Source organism: Nycticebus coucang, chromosome X, assembly GCF_027406575.1.
Source record: "Nycticebus coucang isolate mNycCou1 chromosome X, mNycCou1.pri, whole genome shotgun sequence".
Taxonomy (NCBI): Eukaryota; Metazoa; Chordata; class Mammalia; order Primates; family Lorisidae; genus Nycticebus; species Nycticebus coucang.
In genome coordinates, this window is record NC_069804.1 from 54,661,678 (window position 1) to 54,688,158 (window position 26,481).

At 42.9% G+C, this 26,481-nt stretch overlaps 2 protein-coding genes, 2 non-coding genes and 1 pseudogene across 4 annotated transcripts; 2 read left to right on the plus strand and 3 right to left on the minus strand.

Annotated features, from left to right (window-relative positions):
• Positions 1–1,401: 1,401 nt before the first annotated feature.
• On the minus strand, positions 1,402–5,186 carry LOC128576810 (nucleolar protein 56-like; annotated as a pseudogene).
• LOC128577245 (40S ribosomal protein S25-like) lies at positions 3,441–3,945 on the plus strand. Its single transcript, XM_053579393.1, has one exon. It carries the CDS (start codon positions 3,493–3,495, stop codon positions 3,868–3,870), a length of 378 nt encoding a protein of 125 aa, XP_053435368.1. The 5' UTR covers positions 3,441–3,492; the 3' UTR covers positions 3,871–3,945.
• A 564-nt stretch (positions 5,187–5,750) lies between the features above and the next one.
• LOC128578865 (small nucleolar RNA SNORD86) lies at positions 5,751–5,828 on the minus strand. Its single transcript, XR_008377964.1, has one exon. It is a non-coding gene; the product is annotated as a small nucleolar RNA SNORD86 (small nucleolar RNA).
• A 15,545-nt stretch (positions 5,829–21,373) lies between these two features.
• On the minus strand, positions 21,374–21,480 carry LOC128578697 (U6 spliceosomal RNA). Its single transcript, XR_008377837.1, has one exon. It is a non-coding gene; the product is annotated as a U6 spliceosomal RNA (small nuclear RNA).
• Positions 21,481–23,069: 1,589 nt separating this feature from the next.
• Positions 23,070–23,799, plus strand: LOC128577244 (eukaryotic translation initiation factor 1A, X-chromosomal-like). The gene has a single exon (XM_053579392.1). It carries the CDS (start codon positions 23,264–23,266, stop codon positions 23,696–23,698), a length of 435 nt encoding a protein of 144 aa, XP_053435367.1. The 5' UTR covers positions 23,070–23,263; the 3' UTR covers positions 23,699–23,799.
• Positions 23,800–26,481: the final 2,682 nt, after the last annotated feature.

Below are 26,481 nucleotides of genomic sequence, written 5' to 3' on the forward strand. Positions count from 1 at the left end.
GTTTCTATTCATATAATACCATCTCTATTCCTGGATTTTGTTGAGATGGTCAACTACATCTGTGGTTCACACCCACACTAGTTTCTTTGTCAAATAGTTCAACACACTCTTTCTGTTCTCTTCCCAAGAAGCTTTCTCATTTTTTGTAATACAGATAGGCTGAGAATTTTCCAAATCTTTAAGTTTTGGTTCCTTTTTGCTTGACAATTCTATTTACTTTTTTTTTTTTTTCCAGTTTTTGCCAGGGTCGGGTTTGAACCTGCCACCTCTGGTATATGGGGCCGGTGCCCTACTCCTTGAACCATAGGCACCACCCCGATAATTCTATTTTCAATTAATATCTTTATTCTCAAATTTAACTATGAGCATTCAGGAGGAACCAAGCTGTTCCTTTCTACAGTTTTTTTTCTTTCTTTTTTTTTTTTAGAGACAGAGTCTGACTTTGTCGCCCTCAGTAGAGTTCTATGGCATCACAGCTCACAGCAACCTCTAGCTCTTGCTTGGGCTTAGGCGATTCTCTTGCCTCAGCCTCCCGAGTAGCTGGGACTATAGGCGCCCACCACAATGCCCAGCTATTTTTTGTTGCAGTTTGGCCAGGGCCAGGTTTGAACCCGCCACCCTCTGTATATGGTGCCAGCCTCCTACTCACTGAGCCACAGCCACTGCCCCATCTACAGTTTTCTTAAAGCCTCCTCAGCTAAATATCTATTTCTTTGCCCACAAATTCTACTATCTATAAAACACTAACACACAAACATAGTTCAGCCAAGTTCTTTGCCACTTATAGCAAGAATCACTTTTTCTCCATTACCAATAACATGGTCCTCATCTCTGAGACCTCATCAGAATACCTTTAACCATCCAATAGTCTGTTCGTGATTACTCTCTACAGCTCTCCTTTTAAATTTTTTTCTAATCCCTCACCAGATTCACCTTTAAAGATCAATTCATGGTTGGGTGGCGCCTGTAGCTCAGTCAGTAGGGTGCTGGCCCCATATACCAAGGGTGGCGGGTTCAAACCCAGCCCCAGCTTAACTGAAAAAAAAAAGATTCACTCGTGGCAATATACAATTTTTCTAGCTCATATCTCTCAACTCTTTGTCTTAGTCCATTTTCTGTTGATATAATAGAATACCACAGACTGAGTTGGTTGGATGGATCTTTCCCTCCCTCTCTCCCTTCCTTCCTTCCTTTCTTCTTTTCTTTCTTTCATAACAAGATCTCACTCTGTCATTCAAGCTGGAGTACAGTGTTATAATCATAACTCACTGCAGCCTTGAAATCCTGGGCTCAAACAATCCTCCCACCTCAGCTTCTCAAAGTGCCATGATTACAGGTGTGTGCCATCATGTCTGGCCTGCCCAACCTGGATAATTTGTAAAGAAAAGAAGCTTATTTGGCTCATGGTTCTGGAGGCTGGCAATTCTAAGAGGAAGGTGCAGGCATCTGGTGAGAGCTTCATGCTTCAGTAACCCTTGGTGGATGGGGGAAGAGCAAAGGAGCATCTGCAGGAGAAAGCTCACTTGTATAACTTAACCACTCCCAAGATAGTAGCATTAATCCATTCATGAGGGTGGAGACCCTATGATCTAATCACTTTTTTTTTTTAGCTGTCAGATCTGAAAATGTCTTTATTTTTTTTAGAAAATGGATTTCAGGGGCGGCGCCTGTGGCTCAGCAGGTAGGGCGCCGGTCCCATATGCCGGAGGTGGCGGGTTCAAACCCAGCCCCGGCCAAAAAAAAAAAAAAAAAAGAAAATGGATTTCAGGAAGGTTAAAAAGCAATACCAGAGAGTATAGATGCAGAATTGGATATAGTCATTCAAAGCATTCAAGTAAGAATATGGCAATATAAATATCCAAAAAGCATCCCTTAGGTGTTCAAAACAAAATGTTTAAGTCATTCCTAACTAATTTGAGCTTTATAGCATTTCCTAGACAGAAGAAGGTAAAACAGTTAACATTTGAAAAGTCCTGAAAGCTTTTTCCTTGGTTAATTAGACCGTTTGCCTTCGATCAAATTCCTTCTTTTTTAACATGAATAAAAAGTATTATATAGGTCCACGGTTAAAACAGACAACATGTTGCAAATTAATTCTGGTATAATGTATTCCAACAAAGCTTAGAAAATAAAGATGTTGAGGTGGCTTTGGACTAAGTTTAATAATCATCTCCTCTCCTCTCAACACTGTTACAATGGAAATTAAATTTCAACATGAGTTTTGGAGAGACACTAAAGCCAAAGCATTCTTTTAGCCCCTAGTTATTACCCAGTTCACAGCCACTTCCACAGTTTTATGTGTTTGTTACAGTAACACCCCTACTTCTCAATATCATTTTCTGTCTTAGTTAGTTTGGGCTAGTATAACAAAGTACTGTAGACTGGGTGGATTATGAACAACACAAATTTATTTCCCACAGTCCCAGCTAGAAGTCTGAGATCAGGTTCTGATGAAATTCTAGTGAGGGCCCTATTTAGGGTTACAAACAGCTGAATTCTCATTGTATACTCACATGGAAGAAAGGGAGTGAGAGTGCTATCTGGGGTCCCTTTTATGAAGAACCCTAGTTTCATGTATGAGGGCTCCACCCTCATGACATAATCATGAGGCCCCACCTCCTAATACTATCACATTGGGGCACACAAAAATATGCAACAACAATAGTAAACGACAATCAGCAAGATATCACCACATGACACGAACACAGTTATGAGATAGTGATATGCCAAGGTTAGAAAACCTTACCAAGTTGTTTGTACAGTGCTGCCAACATAAGCACATGGTGACAAGTTTGTAAACTTAATTGTCAGACCTTATATTTCTCTTCATTTAGTAGTTTCCATTAATTTAATTTAATTTTTTGTGTGTATTTGTTTTATTGAGGAATGGGACATGGGTGGAAATGTCACTGTGGAGTGTGGAATACTCCTAATCTCCCTGGAGTGATTATGGAACTTTTTCTTCTTCTTGGAGCTGCTCTTTCTGCCTGCATCCTCTTCAGGCCCTCTACTGTCTCCTCCTTGTGTTAGGTCTAGGCTAAAGTAGAAAAATACCAGTTAACTCCTGACAAATTCCTGAGCTGCAAACTCTCAACAAAATGGAGTAAGTCTGGTTCACTCCCAAGATAGATGGGGAAGTACTCACTAACTTCTTGCTTGACTAACTCCTGCGCCTGGGAAATGAACTGACTATCCCTAGACTGACCTTTAAATAATGCCAGGTGGAGAGAATACTGAGACAAAGATGTATGGAGGAAAAGTACTAGAACTAAGATGTATGGGAAAATACTAAAACAAAGATGTATGATGTATGGCTAACTAACTGCAAAATTCTACTTCTGTACAATGCTTGCACGCTACCCCCACCTGAGTGCACCTGGACAGCCTGCATGCCAACCAGGATGCAGACTAAGTCTTAAAAACCTGACTCCTGCCTTTTTGTCCGACATCTTAGCCAGGTTGCGGTAGTGGCAGCTCCTCTCCTAGCTTGCAATGCCGCCCAAGGACGACAAGAAGAAGAAAGATGCCGGAAAGTCGGCCAAGAAAGACAAAGACCCAGTGAACAAATCTGGAGGCAAGGCCAAAAAGAAGAAGTGGTCCAAAGGCAAAGTTCAGGACAAGCTCAACAACCTAGTCTTGTTTGACAAAGCTACGTATGACAAACTCTGTAAGGAAGTTCCCAACTATAAGCTTATCACTCCAGCTGTGGTCTCTGAGAGACTGAAGATTCGAGGTTCCCTGGCCAGGGAAGCCCTTCAGGAGCTCCTTAGTAAAGGCCTTATCAAACTGGTTTCAAAGCACAGAGCTCAAGTAATTTACACCAGAAATACCAAGGGTGGAGATGCCCCAGCTGCTGGTGAAGATGCATGAACAGGGTCCAACCAACCATATATTTGGAAAAATAAAACTTTATTGAACAAAAAAAAAAAAAAAAAAACCTGACTCCTTAAGCACTCAGGGCTGCTCTCAGAAACCCCACGTTGGGACATTGAGTCAGTCACCAGCTGGCTCTTCAATAAAAGGACTCTGCTGTAAATTTGGCTTTTTTGGCAGTGTGGTCTTTGTGGAACTCCTGACACAACACTTGGAAGAGAATTTCTTCTTTTTCTTAGAGACACTCTTTTTTTTTTTTTTGTAGAGACGGAGTCTCACCTTATCACCCTTGGTAGAGTGCTATGGTGTCACACAGCTCACAGCAACCTCCAACTCCAGGGCTTAGGCAATTCTCTTGCCTCAGCCTCCCAAGTAGCTGGGACTACAGGCGCCCGCCACAACGCCCGGCTATTTTTTTGTTGCAGTTTGGCCGGGGCTGGGTTTGAACCCGCCACCCTCGGTATATGGGGCCGGCGCCCTACCCGCTGAGCCACAGGCACCGCCCTAGAGACACTCTTATTGCCTGTCTCTTTCGGATCACTAACTACTGTTTCCTCCTTGGGTGAAGATTTCTACTTCTTGGGAAAACTTGCACTGTTAGTGGACTCCTTCAACAAGGATTTCTTTTTCTTGCATTTGGAGACAGAAATAGATGGGTTGAATTCCATTCCATTCTCCTGAGGAACCTCCTGGGGCTTTTACTTTTGCTTCTTTTTGGGTTTTTTAACCACCTCCTTGGGTTGAGGGATCCTGACAGGCAGCCAAGGACACTTGCCCAGGGAATGGGTATGTGCTACAACCAGCTCTCTGGGCTCCTAAGCAAGTTTTCTCATCATCTGTCTACTTCCTCACACTCCTGAGAGCAACAGCTGTTTTTTTTTGTTGTTGTTGTTTCTTTGTTTTTGTTTTTTGAGACAGAGTCTCACTTTGTCACCCTTAGTAGAGTGTTATGGCATCATAGCTCACAGCAACCTCAAGCTCTTGGGCTTAAGCAATCTTCTTGCCTCAGCTTCTCAAGTAGCTGGGACTACAGGCACCCACCACAATGCTCAGCTGTTTTTAGAAATGGGGTCTTGCTCTTGCTCAGGCTGTTCTCAAACCTGTGAGCTCAGACAATCCACCGTCTCAGCCTCCCAGAATGCTGGGATTACAGGCATGAGACACCGTGCCCGGCAGAGACTACTGTTTTCTGAAGAAGCAATGGAAAGTGCAGCCAGTGGTTCCTTTTCTTTCAAGTGTTTCTTCTCTGGTTTCTCCAGTTTCCTAGTAATCTCAACTGTCTCTTTGTCTGCCTGAACCATTGTTTCCTTCATGACATCCAGATTCTTTCGTGGAATCTCTCCAGTCTCATAGAAGGATAGATGCTCCTCAACTTGTTCTCAAAAGTTCTTCTCAAATATACTCGTGGACACATAGAGAAGCAGTGCATTTGTTTGCCAGGTATGGGGAGATGTGGCCTTTGTTTTTGGCAACTGCTTGGCCAATGAAGGTGGAATGGAAAATGACTGCATACTTTGGTGTGTTACCCCATGTCTTCAAAAACTTGGTCTTTGGCCTGGAGCGGCGACTCACACCTGTAATCCTAGCACTCTAGGAGGCTGAGGCAGGTGGATCGCCTGAGCTCAGGACTTTTAGACCAGCCTGAGCAAGAGCAAGATCCCATCTCTACTAAAAATAGAAAAACTAGCCGGATGTTTTACAGGAGGTTATAGTCCCAGCTACTTGGGAGGCTGAGGCAAGAGGATCTCTTGAGACCAAGAGTTAGAGGTTGCTGTGATCTATGATGACACAGCACTCTACCCAGGGTGACAGAAATTGTCTCAGAAAAAAGCAAAACAAAACAACAAAAAAACTTTGTCCTTTAGCTGGGCCTTGGATATCACTTAGACACTAGGACTGGATATTGTCTCTATAGCAGAGGCCTATATATGTCAGGTAGCCCATTCATTTTAAAAGATGTGTTATAGGGTGACACCTGTGGCTCAGTCGGTAAGGTGCCGACCCCATATACGGAGGGTGGTGGGTTCAAACCCGGCCCCAGCCAAACTGCAACAAAAAAATAGCTGGGTGTTGTGGCGGGCGCCTGTAGTCCCAGCTATTTGGGAGGCTGAGGCAAGAGAATCGCTTAAGCCCAGGAGTTGGAGGTTGCTGTGAGCTGTGTGATGCCATGGCACTCTACCTAGGGCCGTAAAGTGAAACTCTGTCTCTACAAAAATAAAAATAAAATAAAAATAAAAGATGTGTTATAACATGATTGCAAGAGGGACTTTACCTAACAAATGCAATCACTGTAATCTGTCTTATTGTAACCTGTCTTATTGTACCCTCAATGAATCCCCAACAATAAAAAAATAAATAAATAAATAAATAAAAAGATGTGTTATAAATATAATTTTTTAAAATGTAATAATCTGGGTGTGGTGGCACAAACCTATAGTTCCAGCTACTCAGGACTCTGAGGTGGGAGGATCACATGAGCCCAGGAATTCAAGGTTACAGTGAGCTATGATGATACCACCTCAGCCTGGGCAACAGAGCAAGACCCTGTTTCTAAAAAGAAAATAAAATTTATTTTATTTTATTTTTTTTTATTTTTGCCCAGGGCTAGGTTTGAACCCACCACCTCCGGCATATGGGACCAGCGCCCTACTCCTTGAGCCACAGGAGCCGCCCGAAAATGAATTTTTTTTTTAAATATATAAAGTCTCAAGTTACTCAGTATAAGCATTCTTTTCCTACTCTTTCATAAGAAAAAGACACAATGAGTTCAGTTATTTAACAATCGAGTCAAAGAAAAGCCTGCAGAAGGCAGCTTCTGACATGGCTCCTGATAACCCCTGCCTTCTGCTACTTATACAATGTGGAATTTCCCTCTACTTGAGTGTGGGCTGAACCTAAGGACTGCTTCTCATGAACACAATACAAAAAAATGTGATGGTTTGTCACTGCCACAATTAAGTTCCAAGAGACTGCATTTTCTCACATGCTGGTTTGCTCGCTCCCTCTCACTCTCTCTCATGTTTTATTTTTTTCAGCCCACCACCAAAGGTAGGTAAGCTACCACTCTCTCTTTCCCTATTGATTGCTCTGATGAAGGCAGCTGCCATGATGTGAGCTGCCACACAGAGAGGCACTTGTGGCAAGGATGTGCCCTCAGTCTAACAACCCTGAAGGAATTGAGACCTAATAATAACCAGGTGGGTGAGCTTGGAAGAGGATTCTTCACCAGTCTGGGACTTAGAGGTTGCAGTAAGCTAGGATCACACCACTGCACTCCAGCCTGGGTTATAGAGCAAGATCATGTCTTTTAAAAGAAAAAAAAAAAAAAAGATATTTGTGTGTAAAGGCATGACACACAGTTGTTCGTTATCTTTATGACTTTCATTCTTATAGGTTTGATTCTGAAATACAAAATTCCCTTGGGCGGCGCCTGTGGCTCAGTGAGCAGGGCGCCGGGCACCATATACCGAGGGTGGCGGGTTCAAGCCCAGCCCCGGCCAAACTGCAACAAAAATAAAAAATAACCGGGCGTTGTGGCAGGCGCCTGTAGTCCCAGCTACTCGGGAGGCTGAGGCAGGAGAATCGCCTAAGCCCAGGAGTTGGAGGTTGCTGTGAGCTGTGTGACGCCACGGCACTCTACCAAGGGCAATAAAGTGAAACTCTGTCTCTACAAAAAAAAAAAAAAAAAGAAAGAAATACAAAATTCCCCCAGCACTAAAACTTTGCTTTATCACAACAATTTCACTCAGTTCACTGTGTGACAGTATGCATAATCACATGAAAAGTATTACCTCTGAAAGGAATCTCTCCCATTCTCAAAGTCAATGCTATACATAGACTCTAATTTCACCATGGTACAGGGGATGGTGAATTAGGCCTGGAAGCTGTAAGCAATGACTTATCATTCAACATTGAATCATGCTGAAAATCTTTTTCTTTAAATAAGAAAAAAAAATCTAAGAACACTTGTGGTTGCTATGTAAATCAACCTTGCATGAAATTCTCTCTGAAGAGCAGCGGCCCACATCTGAGAGGACAGGATATTGTGGGAACGTCTACGTTACTAGATCCTCACAAATGCATTACTCAAGTCTAGCTGTTCCTTTTAGTAAATCTTTCTGGAATTTTGTGCCTGGTCATGAAAGCTGCATTCAAAAATAGCATCTTTATGCACACATACAGACTTCCACAGACAAACCTTTCACACAGAAATGATAAAATGAACACAAAAAGTATTACAGTCTTAGATTACCTTCTAAATCACATATTTTCATATGTTAATTACATTTTTACATTATATATATACACACACATTTTATTTCTTTTTTCTTTTCTTTTTTTTTTTTTTTTGGAGACAGAGTCTCATTATGTCACCCTCGGTAGAGTGCCATGGTGTCACAGCTCACAGCAACCTCAAACTCTTGGGCTTAAGTGATTCTCTTGCCTCAGCCTTCCAGGTAGCTGGGACTACAGGTGCCCGCCTCAACACCAGGCTACTTTTTGTTGCAGTTGCCACTGCTGTTTTTTTTTTAGCTGGCTGGGGCCGGGTTCAAACCCACCACCCTCGGAATATGGAGCCGGTGCCCTACCCACTGAGCCACAGGTGCCACCCCATTTTCTTACATTTCTCACACATAATGGTCTCCGGCCTATACATACTAACCTGGGCATTTAGAATAATTATGGAGAGTAAATATATATCAATCTATACTTGTATCTACATACCCTAAGAATTTTATAACAACTGATAAAAAAAAAGGGGATTCTCTCCCTTTTCCTTGTAATTTGGATCTCAAGTTGCATTGTTGAAGCAATATGCCAAAATTGCTTTAATTTTCCCTATTTTTTTTTTTTGAGACAGAGTCCTACTATGTCACCCTCAGTAGAGTGCTGTGGCACCACAGCTCACAGCAATGTCAAACTCTTGGGCTCAAGTGATTCTCTTGCCTCAGCCTCCCAAGTAGCTGGGACCACAGGTGCCCGCCACAATGTCCAGCTATTTTTGTTGTTGTTGCAGTTGTCATTGTTGCATAGCTGGCCCAGGCCAGATTTGAACCTGCCACCCTTGGTGTATGTGGCTGGCGCCATAACCACTGTGCTACGGACACTGAGCCCAATTTTCCCTAATTAAAAGGCACGATATTATCTATTCTTATTAGAAAAGGCCCTATCTTAAATTCAGTGACATTTGGGGTTAGGGCTTCCACATATGAATTTTGGGAAGGGGGTACAAAATTCAGCCCATAGCACCATCATCTTTGCAAACAATCTACATTTAGAGTAAATCTAAATGTTTTACTTCATTTATTTGCTTTTATTTCAATGCATAATTTATTTCTTCTGGGAAAATTAAATCTAGGGATGAGGAAAGTGATTCAGAAGCTGATTAGACCTCTTTGGCCACTAACTGAACTATGGGCTGGTATCTATTCTTATTCTTTGAGAAACCCAAATCACTAGGCTGTTCAGGGATATCACAAACAGATATTCAGTGTCACGGAGGGAGGAGAAATTCTGTTTGGTACCCAGACTCTCTCATGCCAAATACCCAGAATTTCTGTAATCCTCTTACACTGTTTTTTTTTTTTTTTTTTTTTTTAAGAGACAGAGTCTGACTTTGTCACCCTGGATAGAGTGCTGTGGCATCACAGCTCACAGCAACTCCAGCTCTTGGGCTTAGGCGATTCTCTTGCCTCAGCCTCCAGAATAGCTGGGACTACAGGCACCCGCACTGTAATCCTTTTGTAATTCAAATTTTACACAGAAAGTTCTGCTATCTTTTTTTTTTTTCTTTTTGAGACGGAGTCTCACTGTGTTGCCCTGGGTAGAGTTCTGTACCATCACAGCTCACAGCAACCTCAAACTCCTGGGCTTAAGCAATTCTCTTGCCTCAGCCTCCCAGGTAGCTGGCACTACAGACACCCACCACAACACCTGGCTATTTTTTTGTTGTTGTTACAACTATCGTCATTGCTTTAGCTGGCCTGGGCCAGGTTTGAACCCGCCAGCCTCAGTGTATGTGGCCAGTGCCCTACCCACTGAGCCACAGGCACCGCCCAAGTTCTTCTATCTTTGACAAGACTATCACTAATACATCAGGAAAAGTTTTGAAAGAATGAATATTTTCAAACATTGAAAAAATATTTTCAGTCATAAATCAAGGAAAATTTTAAAAGTGTGAAATATCTTTAAAAGATTTTGCTTTGGCTGGATTCGGTGGCTCACGCCTGTAATCCTAGCACTCTGAAGGCTGACAGACAGAGTGAGAAATACTTTGCCTTGATTTTTAAAAGAACACCATCATTGGCAGTAAATATATTTTTAAGGCTTCCTTGAGCAATTTATAGCTCTCATACATGCTATCCTAACATTATGCATATGCATGTATTTATCACTTAATTGTCTTTCTTTCCTTCCTTCCCTTTTTTCTTTCCTTCCTTCCCTCCTTCCTTCCTTCCTTTCTCTCTCTCTCTCTCTTTCTTTTTTTGAGACAGAGTCTCACTTTGTCACCCTCAGTAGAGTCATACCTCACAGCAACCTCAGACTCTTGGGCTCAAGCGATTCTCTTGCCTCAGCCTCCCGAGTAGGTGGGACTACAGGCGCCTGCCCCAATGCCCAGCTATTTTTAGAGACAAGGTCTCGCTCTGGCTCAGGCTGATCTTGAACCTGTTAGCTCAGGCAATGCACCCACCTCGGCCTCCCAGAGTGCTAGGATTACAGATATGGGCCACCATGCCCAGCCCACCTAATTTTCTGAAAACTGTATTTATCATAGGATTATAAACACACACATTGTGTTTTCCCATAAGTTGCCAAACATACTTTCTTTCTTCCGCCACCAAAAAATAAACTCATTTTCTCTTCAAGTTGCCTGTCATAAGGTCTAAAATTGGGTTGCTGATGGTGATGAAACTGCTATAATTTAAAGCTGTATTTATTGGAGGGTGGGATTTTTTATTATTTTATTATTTTATTCATAAGCCTAAGATTTTCTCTATTCCCTCCTGTCTTAATTGTTTTACTTTTGGTGTGCTTCTCTAAAAGAGATTACATAGTTTATTGTATGTTTGGTTATACCAAACTATTACCATTAGGGCAAGATCCCAGACAAAAACAATGGACCTTTCACCTATTATGGCCCCTAAGTAGAGGTATGTTACAAATCACCAACAGCACCCTCAGAAACATTCAAGGATGACACAGTGCCCACGCTGTATATGAACCTTTGATGTGCTCTACCCTACACTCTTTTTTTTTTTGTAGAGACAGAGTCTCACTGTACCGCCCTCGGGTAGAGTGCCGTGGCGTCACACGGCTCACAGCAACCTCCAGCTCTTGGGCTTACGCGATTCTCTTGCCTCAGCCTCCCGAGCAGCTGGGACTACAGGCGCCCGCCACAACGCCCAGCTATTTTTTTTTTGTTGTTGTTGCAGTTTGGCCGGGGCTGGGTTTGAACCCGCCACCCTCGGCATATGGGGCCGGCACCCTACTCACTGAGCCACAGGCGCTGCCCTACCCTACACTCTTATTATCCCCCATACACACACACAATAACAATCTTCCTCAGGACCAGAGCTAATACAAAGGATGGCTTGTGTTTTCAGCAGCAGAGTCAGCACTCAGCATACACTTGAAGTTTCCAGGCTAATTAAGGGAAATTTGCACTGCCTATTGAAGGCAGGGACCTCAGGGCTCAGGTTTCCTCACACCTCAGCCTAGTACTGGTCCATAGTCTATAGGAACAGGAATCGAGCTGCAGAGCAGGAGGTGATTGGTGGGTGGGTGGGTGAATGAAGCTTTACCTGCATTTACAGCCACTCTCTGTCACTTGCATCACCACATAAGCCTTGCCACCTGTAAAATCAGGGGCAGCATCAGATTCTCATAGGAGTGTGAACTCTACTTTAAACTGCACATGCAGAGGATCTAGGTTGTGGGGTTGTGTGCTCCTTATGAATATCTATTGCCTGATGATCTGAGTTGGAGCTGAGGCAGTGACGTTAATACTGGGGAGTGGCTGTAAATACAGATTATCATTAGCAGAGAGGTTTGACTTCACAGAGACCATAATAAATCAATTTCTTACAGACTCACATCAAAATCCAATCAGTGAGTGGAAAGTGACCATTAAGCCACATCTGGTGGCAGGCTTTCTAGTGGCAAGTGAGTATCTTACTTCAGTTATAAAGCTGCATTTGGTGACAGGCTTTACAGTGGTAAGTAAGTTGATGTACTTCAATTGTACAGCTACATCTGTACAGCGGGCTTTGAGTCAGAATCTGACACTTATTTTAGTCTGCATGTGGCTGGCCCATTATTTTATTTACAACTTCTGTCCACACCTCTTTCCTGCACTGCACCCTTGTCTCAGTCACGATTTTGGTAAGCCCATGAGCTAACCCTAGCAAAAATGAGTAAGAAACAAGCAGTGCCAGAGAGCTTCTTGGAAAAGGAGAGAAAGACCCTATGATAAGACAGCAAAATATTCTAAGACCACCAACAACAAAATGGAAGCTGCATTTAAAACAAAATACTAAGAGTCCTACTTAAATTACAGTCCTACTTAAATTCATTGCAACAGGTGCTTCACATTCTCCAAGCCCACTTTTTATATTACATGGCAACTGGATATCCAAGGAAGCCATGAAACCTTAACTATTTCACCACATGGAGACCAATCACCCTGTATTAAAGGACAAGCCTTTGGAGTTTTTCAAAAGGAAAATGAATGTGAACACAAAGAACAGAAGCAGTTATTGAGGGCCATCACTTCATCAAATGTGTTTGCACTGAAAGTATCATTCTTAGCAGCTGGACACATTGCTAAAGCTAAGAAGCCCTTTACGATCAGTGAACAGTTGATCCTACTTGGTGCTAAAGACACTTGTCATGAACTTTTAGGAGAGGATCAAAAGGTGGCACATGTTCCTCTTTTGGCAAGTACCATAGCTAGACGAATTGATGAAACAGCCAGGGGCTACTGAGGCACAATTGTTAGAGAGGATTAATGAGTCCACCCATGTTGACAAGGTAACAACAATGCTCATTTTTTGTGTGATATATATTTCAGGAGGATGTGCAGGAGGCTATGTTATGTGCCCTTTTGTTGCCAACCAACATCACAGCTGCAGAACTATTCAAGTCTTTGAATGATTATATGTCAGGAAAATTACACTGGTCATTTTGTGTTAGTATATGCACTGCCATGACTGAACGGCTTCCGAGTTTCACTACTCGGGTCAAGGAGGTCACTTTGGAATGTGAGTCTATGCACTGTGTCATCAAGAGAGAAATGCTGGCTAGTCAAAAAATGTCACCTGAACTAAACAACATTTTGCAGGATGTTATTAAAATTGTCAACCACATTGGGCGGCGCCTGTGGCTCAAAGGAGTAGGGCGCTGGCCCCATATGCCAGAGGTGGTGGATTCAAACCCACCCCTGGCCAAAAACTGCAAAAACAAATAAACAAACTGTCAACCACATTAAAGTGCATGTCCTTAATTCAAATCTGTTAGTGCAGCTAAATGAGAAGATGGATGCAGAGAACACACATCATCTTTTATACACAGAAGTGAGATGGCTATCTCAAGGTAGATCACTGGCCAGAGTTTTTGAGTCATAAGAGCCACTCCAAAGATTTCTTTTAGAAAAATAGTCACCACTGGAAGCACATTTCAGTGACACAGAATGTTTCGTGAAACTTGCTTACTTGTGTGACATATTTGACCTGCTCAACAAACACAATCTGTCACTTTAGGGGAAAATGACAACTGTGTTCAAGTCAGTAGAGAAAGTGGCTGCATTCAAAGCCAAACTGGAGTTATGGGGGCAAAGAGTGAACATGGGGATTTTTGACATGTTTCAAACATTAGCAGAGATTTTGAAAGAGACTGAGCCAGAGCCTTCTCTCTCCCAGATGGTGTATGATCACCTTTCTGAAAAGAGATTAAGCATTAATTCTTAACCACTAAAAGTCCCTGAACCGGGAAGGAATGGATCTGTGACCCATCAGGGAATAAGCCAGGTGAATCGACTTTGTCCATGATCAAAGAGGATCAACTGCTTGACATGGCAAATGACTATGGCCTTAAAAGTATATTTGAGACAACTTCAAATCTCCATATGTTCTGGATTGAAGTCAAGGCAGAATACCCTGAGATTGCCTCAAAAGCAGTGAAAAGCCTACTTCTATTTCTAATACCTATCTTTGTGAAGCAGAATTTCTGCAGTGACAACAACCAGTATGATCACCGAGTAGACTGGACATAAGCAACACATTTATGGTGTCACTGTCTCCCATTACACCCAGTTGGGACCATCTAGTTGCAGGAAAACAAGCTCACAGCCCCCACTGATTCTGCATTATTGTGAGTTGTATAAATATTTCGTTATATATTACAGAAATGTAATTATTTCTGTATAATTAATTATATTACAGTAAATATATTCATTATACATTACAGTAATAAAAGAAATGAAGTACACAATAAATGTAATGTGCTCAAACTAACCTGAAACCACCTCCCCATGGAAAAAATGTTTTCCATGAAGTTGGTCTCCAATGCTGCTCCAAAACCATCACTGAAAACTGTAGAAAGTGTTTATTCCCTTACACGTGCTTCATCAAAGGCCCAGCCACTTAGGGCTTTTTTAACTGCTGTTAAGACTTTGGACCTGTTAATCAGAAGACGTGAAATTAATATAACTTTAGTATATTGTATCAAGAGACCACAGGACGTTCACTCTGTGATGCACTGTACTGGAAAGACCAGACACCCACCGTGCCTGTCCTACTCTAGCTGACCCAAATTCAAAGCAACATTTTTCAGCTTGAGAAGGTAGAGAACTAACGTATGCAAGAACGACTGACTGGGCTCAGGCAGGAAAACGGTGCTGAGTTTGCTACAAAGGTTACAGTGGAAAAGCCGAGCTCACCAGGCGCCACGCCCTGGTGTGTGACCTCACTAGCCCTCACCAGCTAGCCCCCTCTTCTACCTCTCCCAGGTGAACACTCTGACACAATGACGCACTGTCGAAACACACCACCCAAAACTCCCACCTCCCAGCTTCCGTTCAGCGGCGGCACGGGATTGACACACACTGTGCATGCTCCATAGCAGCGACCAATGGAAGCCCTGCGCGCTGGAGCGGAGGCGGGGCTACATCGTTCTTGAGGCCCCAGAGGCGTCTGGGACTAGCTTGTACCAGTATTCGGTCATCGACCAATCGGAGCCCTCACCGGCTAGTCTGGAACCAATTGCCTGCTCGGGTGCAGCAGAGCTAGTTCAAAATTTAGAAATCGAGGGGGTGAGAGAGGTTAACATAGTGGACCTGAGAGAGGCCGAGGGCCCGCCAGAGCGTGAGTGCTATCCGGGGCAGGTGGGAGTCTGGAAGACCAGACAGGGACAAACAGGCCGTGTGGGAATGAGGCTCTGCCGGTTAGTCCTCCCCCGCGAACAAAATAGTACATTGCAAGATGGCCGCTCCTTCCCAGTGGTACACCTCTTCATAGACTGTCTCATTTGTGTGTTCCTCCCCACTCTGTGGTGGTCTCTTCCAGGCTGTGCCCTTGTCAATTATGAGGTTTCCCAGACCGGAAAAGACACTTCTAGGACCGTAACAGGGTTGTAGTCACCCTGGGATCATACACACAGGCGTGTGGACACCCATAAGGGCACACACATTGGGGAGTGGACATTCTTGGGGTCACGCAGACTGAGGTGTTGGGAGGTAGAGAGTGCCCACTGGGGAGAGTTGATGGTGGCAATGTAGGAACTAGAAGAGGACCTCTGGTTCCCTGGGTGGTCTGAGTTTGGGCCTGGCTGGGCAGTGTTTCCTTGGGCAGGCAGGGGAGTAGGGCGAGAAATGCAGTGGGTGAGACACAGCCCTGGAGGAGTCTGGCTGAGCCCCCACAATGGACCTAAGAGGGGCTTTGTAGCAGGGTATAGGAAAGAAGGGGCATTGTTCTGGGTCTCTGACCATCCACCACTGGTGGTGGGACCTGAAAGTCTGATGAACAGAAGGGGGACTGCAAGGCCAAAGGGGCAATCGTTGATTAGCTATTTCATAAAAACAGCAATAATACATAGTTATAACATGTGTCCAGCTTTGTCCTAATCACTTTCCATGTATTACCCAAGTCCTTGCAACAACCTTAACTGCTATTGTTATCGTCCCTCTATGGATGAGAGAACTGAGGCCCTGAGAGGTTACAGGTTACCCAGAGGTACCCAGCTGAGAAATACCAGGGCCAGCACTAGAGCCAGGCTGTGTAGCTCCAGACTCTGGCCTGGCCACTGCACCATCCATATGGGTACAGATGTTTCTGCTTTCTGTGCTCACCCTGTCCTCACCATGCCAGGACTGAGGACCCTTAAAGTATCCATTTTCCCAAAGCATCAGTGAACAGTTGTTCCATGGTGGGCAGGTCTATACAAATCTAACCCCAAATGACAAGAAAGCTCAGAGGCCAAAGAAAGAGCCTGCCAATCCAATTTCTCAGAAAAACAAACAAATGAACATTTAATAGGGACTTATGAACAGAAGCCCTATCCCAGGTGGTCACAAGAGAGATAAGATGGTGGAGCATCCTATCATTATCCCCTATGCCTGGACCCATAGAGAACGAATTGGCAGGTGTGGGGCAATTGAAGTTAACCCCATAGGGAAAGGCAAGAATACTGGGTGAATATGCCTAAGGGCAGGATTTATGGGTAACAGTAGGTAAAGTAGAAATCTAGAGGCATTCCTGGAACAGGGGTTAATCTGAAGAAAACACGTAGGCCCAGCACAGTGGGTCATGTCTGTAATCCTAGCACTCTAGGAGGCTGAGGTGGAAGGATTGCTTGAGCTCAGAAGTATGAGACCTTGGGAGGATGAGGTAGGAGGATGGCTTGAACCCTAGAGTCTAAGGTTGCTGTGATCTAGACTGATGGCATGGCACCCTAGCCTGGGCAACACAGTGAGAGTCTGTCTCAAAAAAAAAAAAGTCAACGTGGCAAATTAGCATCCAAGACAGAGTTGCTTTAGCCTTCACAAGTGTACATCCCTCTGTGGGAGGGAGATGTGTTTTTCTTCTACCATTCCGCAGGCTGGGGCAGTGAAGAGAGGCCAGGAAGCTTTGTAGGAAGAGGACAATTAACCACAGCACAAATGTCTGTACTGTGCATTTATTTGCTTATTGTATGCAGGGTCTTGCGCTAGTGGTGGAGAATCTGCACTGTCCAAGACAGACAAGGTTCCTGTTTCTGCCTGCCCTGGGGGTGCATTTTGGGAATTCCTGTAAGGCAGATTTTGGCTGTCACAGCCCCATACCACCAAGACTTGTAATATGCATGAATGTCATTTCAAGGTGGTACAAGGAGGCCTCCCCAAAATTCTTTTCTTATTAAAAGGAACCACTGAGGCGGTGCCCGTAGCTCAGTGAGTAGGGCGCCAGCCACACACAGCGAGGCTGGCCGGTTCGAGCCCAGCCAGGGCCTGCTAAACAACTGCAACCAAAAAATAGCTGGGTGTTGTGGCGGATGCCTGTAGTACCAGCTACTTGGGAGGCTGAAGCAAGAGAATCGCTTAAGTCCAAGAATTTGAGGTTGCTGTAAGCGGTGACACCACAGCACTCTACTGAGGGTGACATAATGAGACTATCTCAAATAAAATAAAATAAAAGGGGCCACTGGAGGATCACCTATAAGGTACAATATAGTGGTAGAGGGCACACCTTCTGAGTGAAGGGCTCACTGAAAGCTGGATTTTACTTAAGAAAAGCTAGCAATGTAACTTAATTGTACATACCCTTATATTACTCTGAAATCAAAAAAAGAAGGAGGAAAAGGGAGCATTAGGTCCGAGATTGTGAAATGATGCTTCTTTAGGTCAGGCCTGCCCCAGGAAGCACACTTCAGCACGGATACATAGGGCCACGAGGGGCAGAAAGGTGAGGGCATAAGAATGGTGTAGCCATGTAGATTTTGATATCTTGGCTTCAGTTTTTTGTTTTGCTTTTTTTTTAAGTCATTTGTACATAGATCATAAATACATTTATGCCATTATGGGAATCGGTGTGTTGATTATTTGTACAAATTGGAGTGCTTACATCCAACTAATCATCGCTTTCACCTCATTTACCCAATTACGCATTAAGACATTTGTGTTCTACACCTGATAGATCCAACTTGTACTTGCAATGTGCTCCATAGATGTGATTCCTCTGCTACCCCTCCCCTCTCCCTCCTCTTCCCTCCTTCATCCTAGGCTATAGTTGTGTTTCATTTTTCATATGCAAGCGTGAGTGATTATAAATTGGTTTCACAGTAGTACTGAGTACATTGGATTTTTTTTCCATTCCTGAGATACTTTACTAAGAAGAATATTTTCTAGCTCCATCCATGTAAACATAAAAGAGGTAAAGTCTCCATCTTTTTAATGCTGCATAGTATTCCATGGTATACATATACCACAATTTATTAATCCATTCATGGGTCGATGGACACTTGGGCTTCTTCCATGACTTGGCAATTATGAATTGAGCTGCAATGAACAATCTGGTGCAAATGTCTTTTGCTTTTTTGAGACAGAGTTTAACTCTGTCACCCTGGTAGAGTGCCATGGCATCATAGCTCATAGCAACCTCTAACTCCTAGGTTCAAGCAATCCACTTGCCTCAGGCTCCCAAATAGGTAGGACTACAGGTGCCCACCACAACACCTGGCTATTTTTGTTGTGGTGGTGGTGGTGGTTGTCATTGTTGTTTAGCAGGCTGGGCCAGGTTGAAACCCACCTCCCTTTTGTATGTGGCCAGTGCCCTAACCACTGAGCTCTGGGTGAAATCTAGGCTTTTGACTCCAGCCTGTGCAGTGAGACTCCATTTCAAAAAAAATTGCTTAATAAATCACTATATTCCATAGTGGGAAAACTCATTCTATTAGGGATTGAAAAAAAAATCTGTATTAGGTTTTTTATTTAGAGAAAAACATACATTTTAGTCCTGTCTGCTACTTAGAAATAAGAATAGGAAATATACAACTTTTGTTTATTGCCCAGTTGTTTAAAATTTTATTCAAAGAGCAAAGATTTGACAGTGCATAGAATTGACCTCTGTTTGTGGGCCACCTGTGGGGCCAGCACCAAATGATTGAGAAGATAATTTGGCCACTGAAAGTTGCATTGAGTCTTGTTAAATTGTATTGCTCCAGCAGTGGAGGGTAAGACAGTTCGGTGTGGACTGAGAGCTAGGTCAGCATCGTGAGCAGCCAGTCCAGACAGAGTCCATGCAATGAGGAAGTAATGTGCCATGAGGCACAGGGCCAAACCCAAAGGCCAGAGGGTCAGGTGACCTGTGACTTCAAAGAACAGAACAGTCTAGAAACTTCACAAATGAATGAACAGGCTAACACTACAATCATTGAAACTGAGATGTATGACCAGCCAAGGACTGGCTATTCACAAAAAACCTTGTGCTTAACTTCAATTCAGGATTGGTGTCTTTACCCATTTTCTCTTGTTTAATCCTTGCAAAGCCTCTTTAGAGGTAGATGTTACTGTCTCTACAATTTGCTGCTGGTCCTAGATGGAGGAAGTCGGAACATTCAATCCAAACATGCTCCCATCCTGTTCTAGTAGGTTTGGTTTGTTTGCTTTATAATTGGCTTTCCTGTTTATTTTGAACTTTGTTTCAACTTTTTTTTATTCCTTTTCCTATTTAGGTTACATGTGTGTTTTAGATTTGTATCATTTTACCTAGAAACAACTTTTCAAATGGAGGTGACCAGAATCCTAAGATCAAATAAAACTTTCAAAGTAGACCATGGAAATCACAAAGTCTGATATTCCACAAAGTGGAGTATGATGATATGGATACTAGAAATACAATATATATAGGGCATTAATAATATTACCCTAAGATTGCTTTTTAATAACACTGTTTTGTTTAATGTCAAGTCTTTTTTAATGAACTGTTGTCACAATGAAACTGTATGAAATATTAATGCCAAAATTTGTTTTAGATATCATATATAAATTATACTATAAGCAAGTTATTTGGTTGATTGGTTTTAGTTCATTACTTCAACCAGATGATGCAAAAGAAATGTTTTTCAAGTATCATCTTTGTAATGTATCCCAGACATCAGCTTAGAAAGAAAAGTACTCAGTAAACCATTCCTGGTGTGCAGAGCCCTGTTTTTGCTGGGCTTCTTTGGGTTGGGCTGTTTCACCATCTGATGTCCTTTGGCAGTTTTTGCATCTAGAGACTGTGTGGGTTTGTAAGGCTGGCCACCGCTGGGGCTTGGGTCCAGGCTTGGTGACTTGGTTATTGGAGGAGTATTGATCCTGGAGCTCAGATCACTGCTCAGGAAGTTATTTGCATAGGAGGCGAGGTTTGGCACGCTGATCACTTGGCTGGGAACTTCCTCTATCTTCTGTTTTTCATGGAAGGGGTCAAGTAACCCACATGAGGATTGAAAGAAAAAGACCAGTTCTGATGGAACATCGAGCCAGGGAATGCTGCACAGTGCAATCTTCTCTCTTCTGTGAGCTGCTTGATGATATCCTCTCTTCCAGGAGGCTCTGCAGACAGCCTATGAGCTGAAGGTCCTTGGGCCAGGATTCTCCCTTCCCGGGCTTCTCTCCGGAATCTTTGAGTTCAGCTTCCAGGGCAGCCAGCCGGGCCTGGAGCTGGGCCTGGGCACTGCTGAAATCTGCCACCATGGCCTGCATCTCCTTCCCGTGTTCCTGGCGAAGCGTCTCCACCTCCCTGGCCTGCTGGGCTTGTTGGCTCTCCTCTACAACAGATAGGAAGGCAGAGGTGCTCATTGTGCCATCCTGGTGACTCAGCGACAGTATCTCCTGGGACTTTGCTAGAAATGCCAATCTAACTGATTTTAAGTAATGCTGGTCAGAAATATACAACTTTTAATGTTAATTTAAATTGCAACCAGCAAATGTGTGAGAAGCTTAGTATCCCCTTGATATAGAATTAAAGGTTCAGCTCTGAAAGTAGAGAAAGTGGTAGCAAGATTGTGACCAAGAGACACGGAGAAGGAGAAAAATAATTTGTTTCTTGGCCCTCATGTGTTACCCCACAGGTTAGGAGCCTTTTCTCATGTAATTGGCCTAGTTCCCACCACTCAAGCTGTATGACCTTGGGGAAGTTACCCTGGCTTCACTGGGCCTCAGTTTCCCCATCAGAGCAATGGAGGTAGCAGTAGCTCTCACCCCATGGAGTTGTCTGGGAATAAGAGATGAATTAAGAAATTTAAGTGCTACACATTTCTTAAAATGGTTGAAGCCATCTATGACAAACCCACAGCTAATATTATATTCAAGGGAGTAAAAGCGAAAGCTTTTCCACTTAGAACTAGAACCAGGCAAGGTCGTCCTCTATCACCACTACTATTCAACATAGTGTTGGAAGTTCTAGCTAATACAATCAGGCAAGAGAAGGAAATAAAGGGCATCCAAATGGGGGCAGAGGTCAAACTCTCCCTCTTTGTTGATTTTTTACAAAATATGGAACACTTCGTGAATTTGCCTGTCATCCTTGTGCAAGGGCCATGCTAATCTTCTCTTTATTGTTCCAATTTTAGTATATGTGCTGCCGAAGAGAGCATGATTTTTTTTTTTTTGAAACAGAGTCTCACTGTGTCACCCTCAGTAGAGTGTTATGGCGTCACAGCTCCCAACAACCTCCAACTCTTGGGCTTAAGAGATTCTCTTGCCTCAGCCTCCCAAGTAGCTTGGACTACAGGCACCTGCCACAACACCCAGCTATTTTTTGTTGCAGTTGTCATTGTCGTTTAGCTGGCCTGGGCTGGGCTCAAACCCACCACCCTCTGTGCATGTGGCTGGCACCGTAACCACTCTACTATGGGTGCCAAGCTGATGATATGATCTTATACTTAGAGAACCCCAAAGACTAAACCACAAGACTCCTGGAAGTAATAAAAAAAATACAGTAAAGTCTCAGGATATAAAATGAATGTCCAAAAATCAGTAGTTTTTGTATGTGCCAATAACAGCCAAGATGAGAAGCTAATCAAGGACACAATTCCCTTCACGGTAGCTTCAAAGAAAATGAAATACCTAGGAATATATCTAACAAGAGAGCTGAAGGACGTCTATAAAGAAAATTATGAAACCCTAAGAAAAGAAATAGCAGAAGACATTAACAAATGGAAGAACAGGGTGGTGCCTGTGGCTCAAAGGAGTAGGGCGCCAGCCCCATATACCGGAGGTGGCGGGTTCAAACCCAGCCCTGGCCAAAAACTGCAAAAAACAAAACAAAACAAAACAAATGGAAGAACATACCATGCTCATGGCTGGGAAGAATCAACATTGTTAAAATGTCTATGCTTCCCAAAGCAATCTAAGGATTGAATGCAATCTCCATTTCAAGACTTGGAAAAAATAATTCTTCATTTGTATGGAACCAGAAAAAAACCCTGTATAGCTAAGGCAATTCTTAGTAATAAAAACAAAGCCCAGGGCATCAGCCTACCAGAATTTAGGCTATACTACAAGGCCATCGTGATCAAAAAACAGCATGGTATTAGCACAAAAATAGAGACATAGACACTTGGTACTGAATAGAAAACCATGAGATGAAGCTAACATCTTACAGCCACCTAATCTTTGATAAACCAAAGAATCCCTATTCAGTAAATGGTGCTGGGAGAACTATATAACCACACGTGAAAGACTGAAACTCGACCCACACCATTCGCCACTCACTAAAATCAATTCAAGATGGATAAAAGATCTAAATCTAAGACATGAAACAATAAAAATCCTTGAAGAAAGTGGGGGAAAAACACTTGGGTATCAGCCTGGGAAAAGACTTTATGAAGAAGACTTCAGTGGCAATTGCAACAGCAGCAAAAATAAACAAACAGAACTTAATTAAACTGAATAGCTTCTGTACAGCTAAGGAGACAACAACCAAAGCAAACAGTCATCAGAATGGAAAAGGATATTTGCATATTATGAATCAAACAAAGGATTGGTAACTAGGGTCTACAGAGAACTCAAATTAAGCAACATAAAAAGAGCCAACAATCACTTATGTCAATGGGCAAGAGAGATGAATAGAACCTTCTCTAAAGAAGACAGATGAATGGCTAACAAACATGAAAAAATGCTCATTGTCTCTAATCATCAGAGAAATGCAAATCAAAACCACCCTGAGGAGCCGGGACGCCATTTGCCACGATGAGCTGGACGCAGGCTGATCTCAGAAGAGCTTGGTGGCCGGACTCTTCCGCGCGCGCTACCCGACCTCCAGCTTAGGCTTCGTCCCACGCAGTCCTTCGTGTCGTAGTCCCTCAGAGCAGTCACCGCCACCACTGCCTCCCCCCGGAAAAAAATCACAGACACCGAGAGGCCACCTTCTCCACCATGCCCAAAAATAAAGGTAAGGGAGGTAAAAACAGACGCAGAGGTAAGAATGAGAATGAATCTGAGAAAAGAGAGCTGGTGTTCAAAGAAGATGGACAAGAGTATGCCCAAGTAATCAAAATGTTAGGAAATGGAAGATTAGAGGCAATGTGTTTGGATGGAGTAAAGAGGTTATGTCACATCAGAGGGAAATTGAGGAAAAAGGTTTGGATAAATACTTTAGACATCATATTGGTTGGTCTCAGAGACTACCAGGATAACAAAGCTGATGTGATTTTAAAATACAATGCAGATGAAGCTAGAAGTCTGAAGGCATATGGGGAGCTTCCAGAACACAATAAAATCAATGAAACTGATACATTTGGTCCTGGAGATCATGATGAAATTCAGTTTGATGACATTGGAGATGATGATGAAGACATTGATGATATCTAAAAAACCTGGACATTGTACATTCCAGCCTTTCTGAAGATTGTCCTGCAATGTGGATTTTGGCCATCAAAAAGGAGATTAAAATCTCATTAGCATGAATACAATGTGTTAAAGCAGACTGATTTGTGTTTCTTTAAAAATTGATTAATATGGGTGGTGCCTGTGGCTCAAAGGCATAGGGCGCCGGCCCCATATGCCGGAGGTGGTGGGTTCAAACCCAGCCCCGGCTAAAAACTGGAAAAAATAAAAATAAAATAAAAATAAAAATAAAAATAAATTGATTAATAGTGACTCAGCACCTGTGGCTCAAGCAGCTAAGGCGCCAGCCACGTACACCTGAGCTGGCAGGTTCGAATCCAGCCTGGGCCCGCCAAACAACAATGACGGCTGCAACCAAAAAATAGCTGGGTGTTGTGGTGGGCGCCTGTAGTCCCAGCTACTTGGGAGGCGGAGGCAGGAGACTCGCTTGAGCCCAGGAGTTGGGGGTTGCTGTGAGCTGTGACACCACAACACTCTACCCAGGGTGACAGCTTGAGGCTCTGTCTCAAAAAAAAAAAAATCGATTAATACTGAATTGGGTTAAGCAAGATGTTAAGCCTACTTTGTTCTCTTGCTGTAATGGAGCTTATGGGTAGCAGACCACATCTATTTTAAACAAGACAAAAGCGATTTGCTGCCTTTCATATTTTGACCACTTTAGTAAGTAAATGGATGTTTTGAATAAATCATTTGTCTTGTTCACATTATGGATTATTAAGTCTTAGATTTGACCAGCCTGTTGACTATACAGAGTCTATGTGTATATTCCAGTTACCTAGATGTTCCCTTGAGATTTTAATGGCACTTGAGGGAACCAGAAATCTGCATTTGAAGTCAAAAACTATAAGTCTGTTTTTCATATTTAAGTAACATGTGGCTATTTTTATACTAATTTTGATATCATGTACATTCTTTTCATGATCTTATTTTGCCACTGTAAACATATGCAAAAAAAGCATTTCTAAAATAAAATTTTTAAAACCTGGGCTTTAATAGCAATTTTGAACTTGTAAGCTTAAGAGTTGCAGAGATTGGGGCGGCGCCTGTGGCTCAGTGAGTAGGGCGCCAGCCCCATATGCCGAGGGTGGCGGGTTCAAACCCAGCCCCGGCCAAACTGCAACCAAAAAATAGCCAGGCGTTGTGGCGGGCGCCTGTAGTCCCAGCTGCTCGGGAGGCTGAGGCAAGAGAATCGCGTAAGCCCAAGAGTTAGAGGTTGCTGTGAGCCGCGTGACGCCACGGCACTCTACCCGAGGGCGGTACAGTGAGACTCTGTCTCTACAAAAAAAAAAAAAAAGTTGCAGAGATTGAACACTAGGTGGCACCCAGTTATCTCAACTTTGGAAATACTTAAGTACGGCTTTTTTTTTCTGTGCATAAAAAATGTCCCAAATAGGAGAAGATTGTTTTGATCATGTGCATGTATGTAGAATATTTTTACAGAATATAAAGATTATGTTAAAAGTGTTATTTTATTTTCAGAATTCATATACGTGTAAGCTATAATTTTGAGTGTTTTATGAGCACAATGCAAATGAATATCATGAATGAAAAAGTAATACAAATCAAACTGTTTCAACATATCCCTAAGCTGGGGAAAGAGAAAGGAATAACAGCTTATTGAAAAGATGGCCTCTAATTTCTGAATGGAAGGACTACAGCTGAGAATTATAATAAAATGTCATCCTACAGAAAAAAAAAACACCCTGAGATATTACTTAACCCCACTGAGAATGTCCCACATCACAAAATCTTAAAACTGCAGATTCTGGCGTGGATGTGGAAAGAAGGGAACACTTTTACATTGCTGGTGAGACTACAAACTTATACAACCTTTTTGGAAGGAAGTGTCCTCAAAGAACTCAATCTAGACCTCCCATTTGATGCTGCAATCCCATTACTGGGCATGTACCCAGAAGAAAAAAATCCTTTTATCGTCTAGTGCAAAAGGACATTTGCACTAGACCATTTATCGCCAAAATGTGGAAACAACCTAAATGCCCACCAATCCAGGAATGGATTAACAAGCTGTGGTATATGTATACCATGGAATATTATTCAGCCACTAAAAAAGATGGAGACTATATCTTTTGTACTAACGTGGATGGAGGTGGAACACATTCTTCTTAGTAAAACATCACGAGAATCGAGAAGCAAGAATCCAATGTACTCAATTTTGATATGCGGACAATTGATGACCTAGTACATTGGGAGGTAATGGGAGTGGGGGCCACAGCATTTGGCACACCTCTTGGGGGAGGAACATATTTATAACAGGGACTTTGCCTGACAAATGCAATCAGTGTAACCTGAGTCTTTGTACCCTTAATGAATCCCCTATAATAAAAAAAGAAAGAAATCTAAGGTGCTTAGCAAAAATCTCAGAAGACACTAAATCAAATTGGATATCATTATTAATCTCTTTTTCATTCCTTCAATACACATTTATTGTCTAGTTTGTACCAGAAACCAGAGAGCTGCTTGATGCGCAATGAGTGCTTAATGAGCAGTGGGTTTTTTTTAGTTTTTTGGGGTTTTTTTTTTTTTGAGATAGTCTCACTTGGTCACCCTTGGTAGAGTGTCATGTCATCTTAGCTCACAGCAACCTCAAGCTCTTGGTTTCAAGTGATCCTCTTGTCTCAGCCTCCTGAGTAGCTGAGACTACAGGCTCCTGCCATAATGCCTACCTAGTTTTTAGAGACAGAGTCTCCTCTTGCTCAGGCTGGTTTAAACCCCTGAGCTCAAGCAAT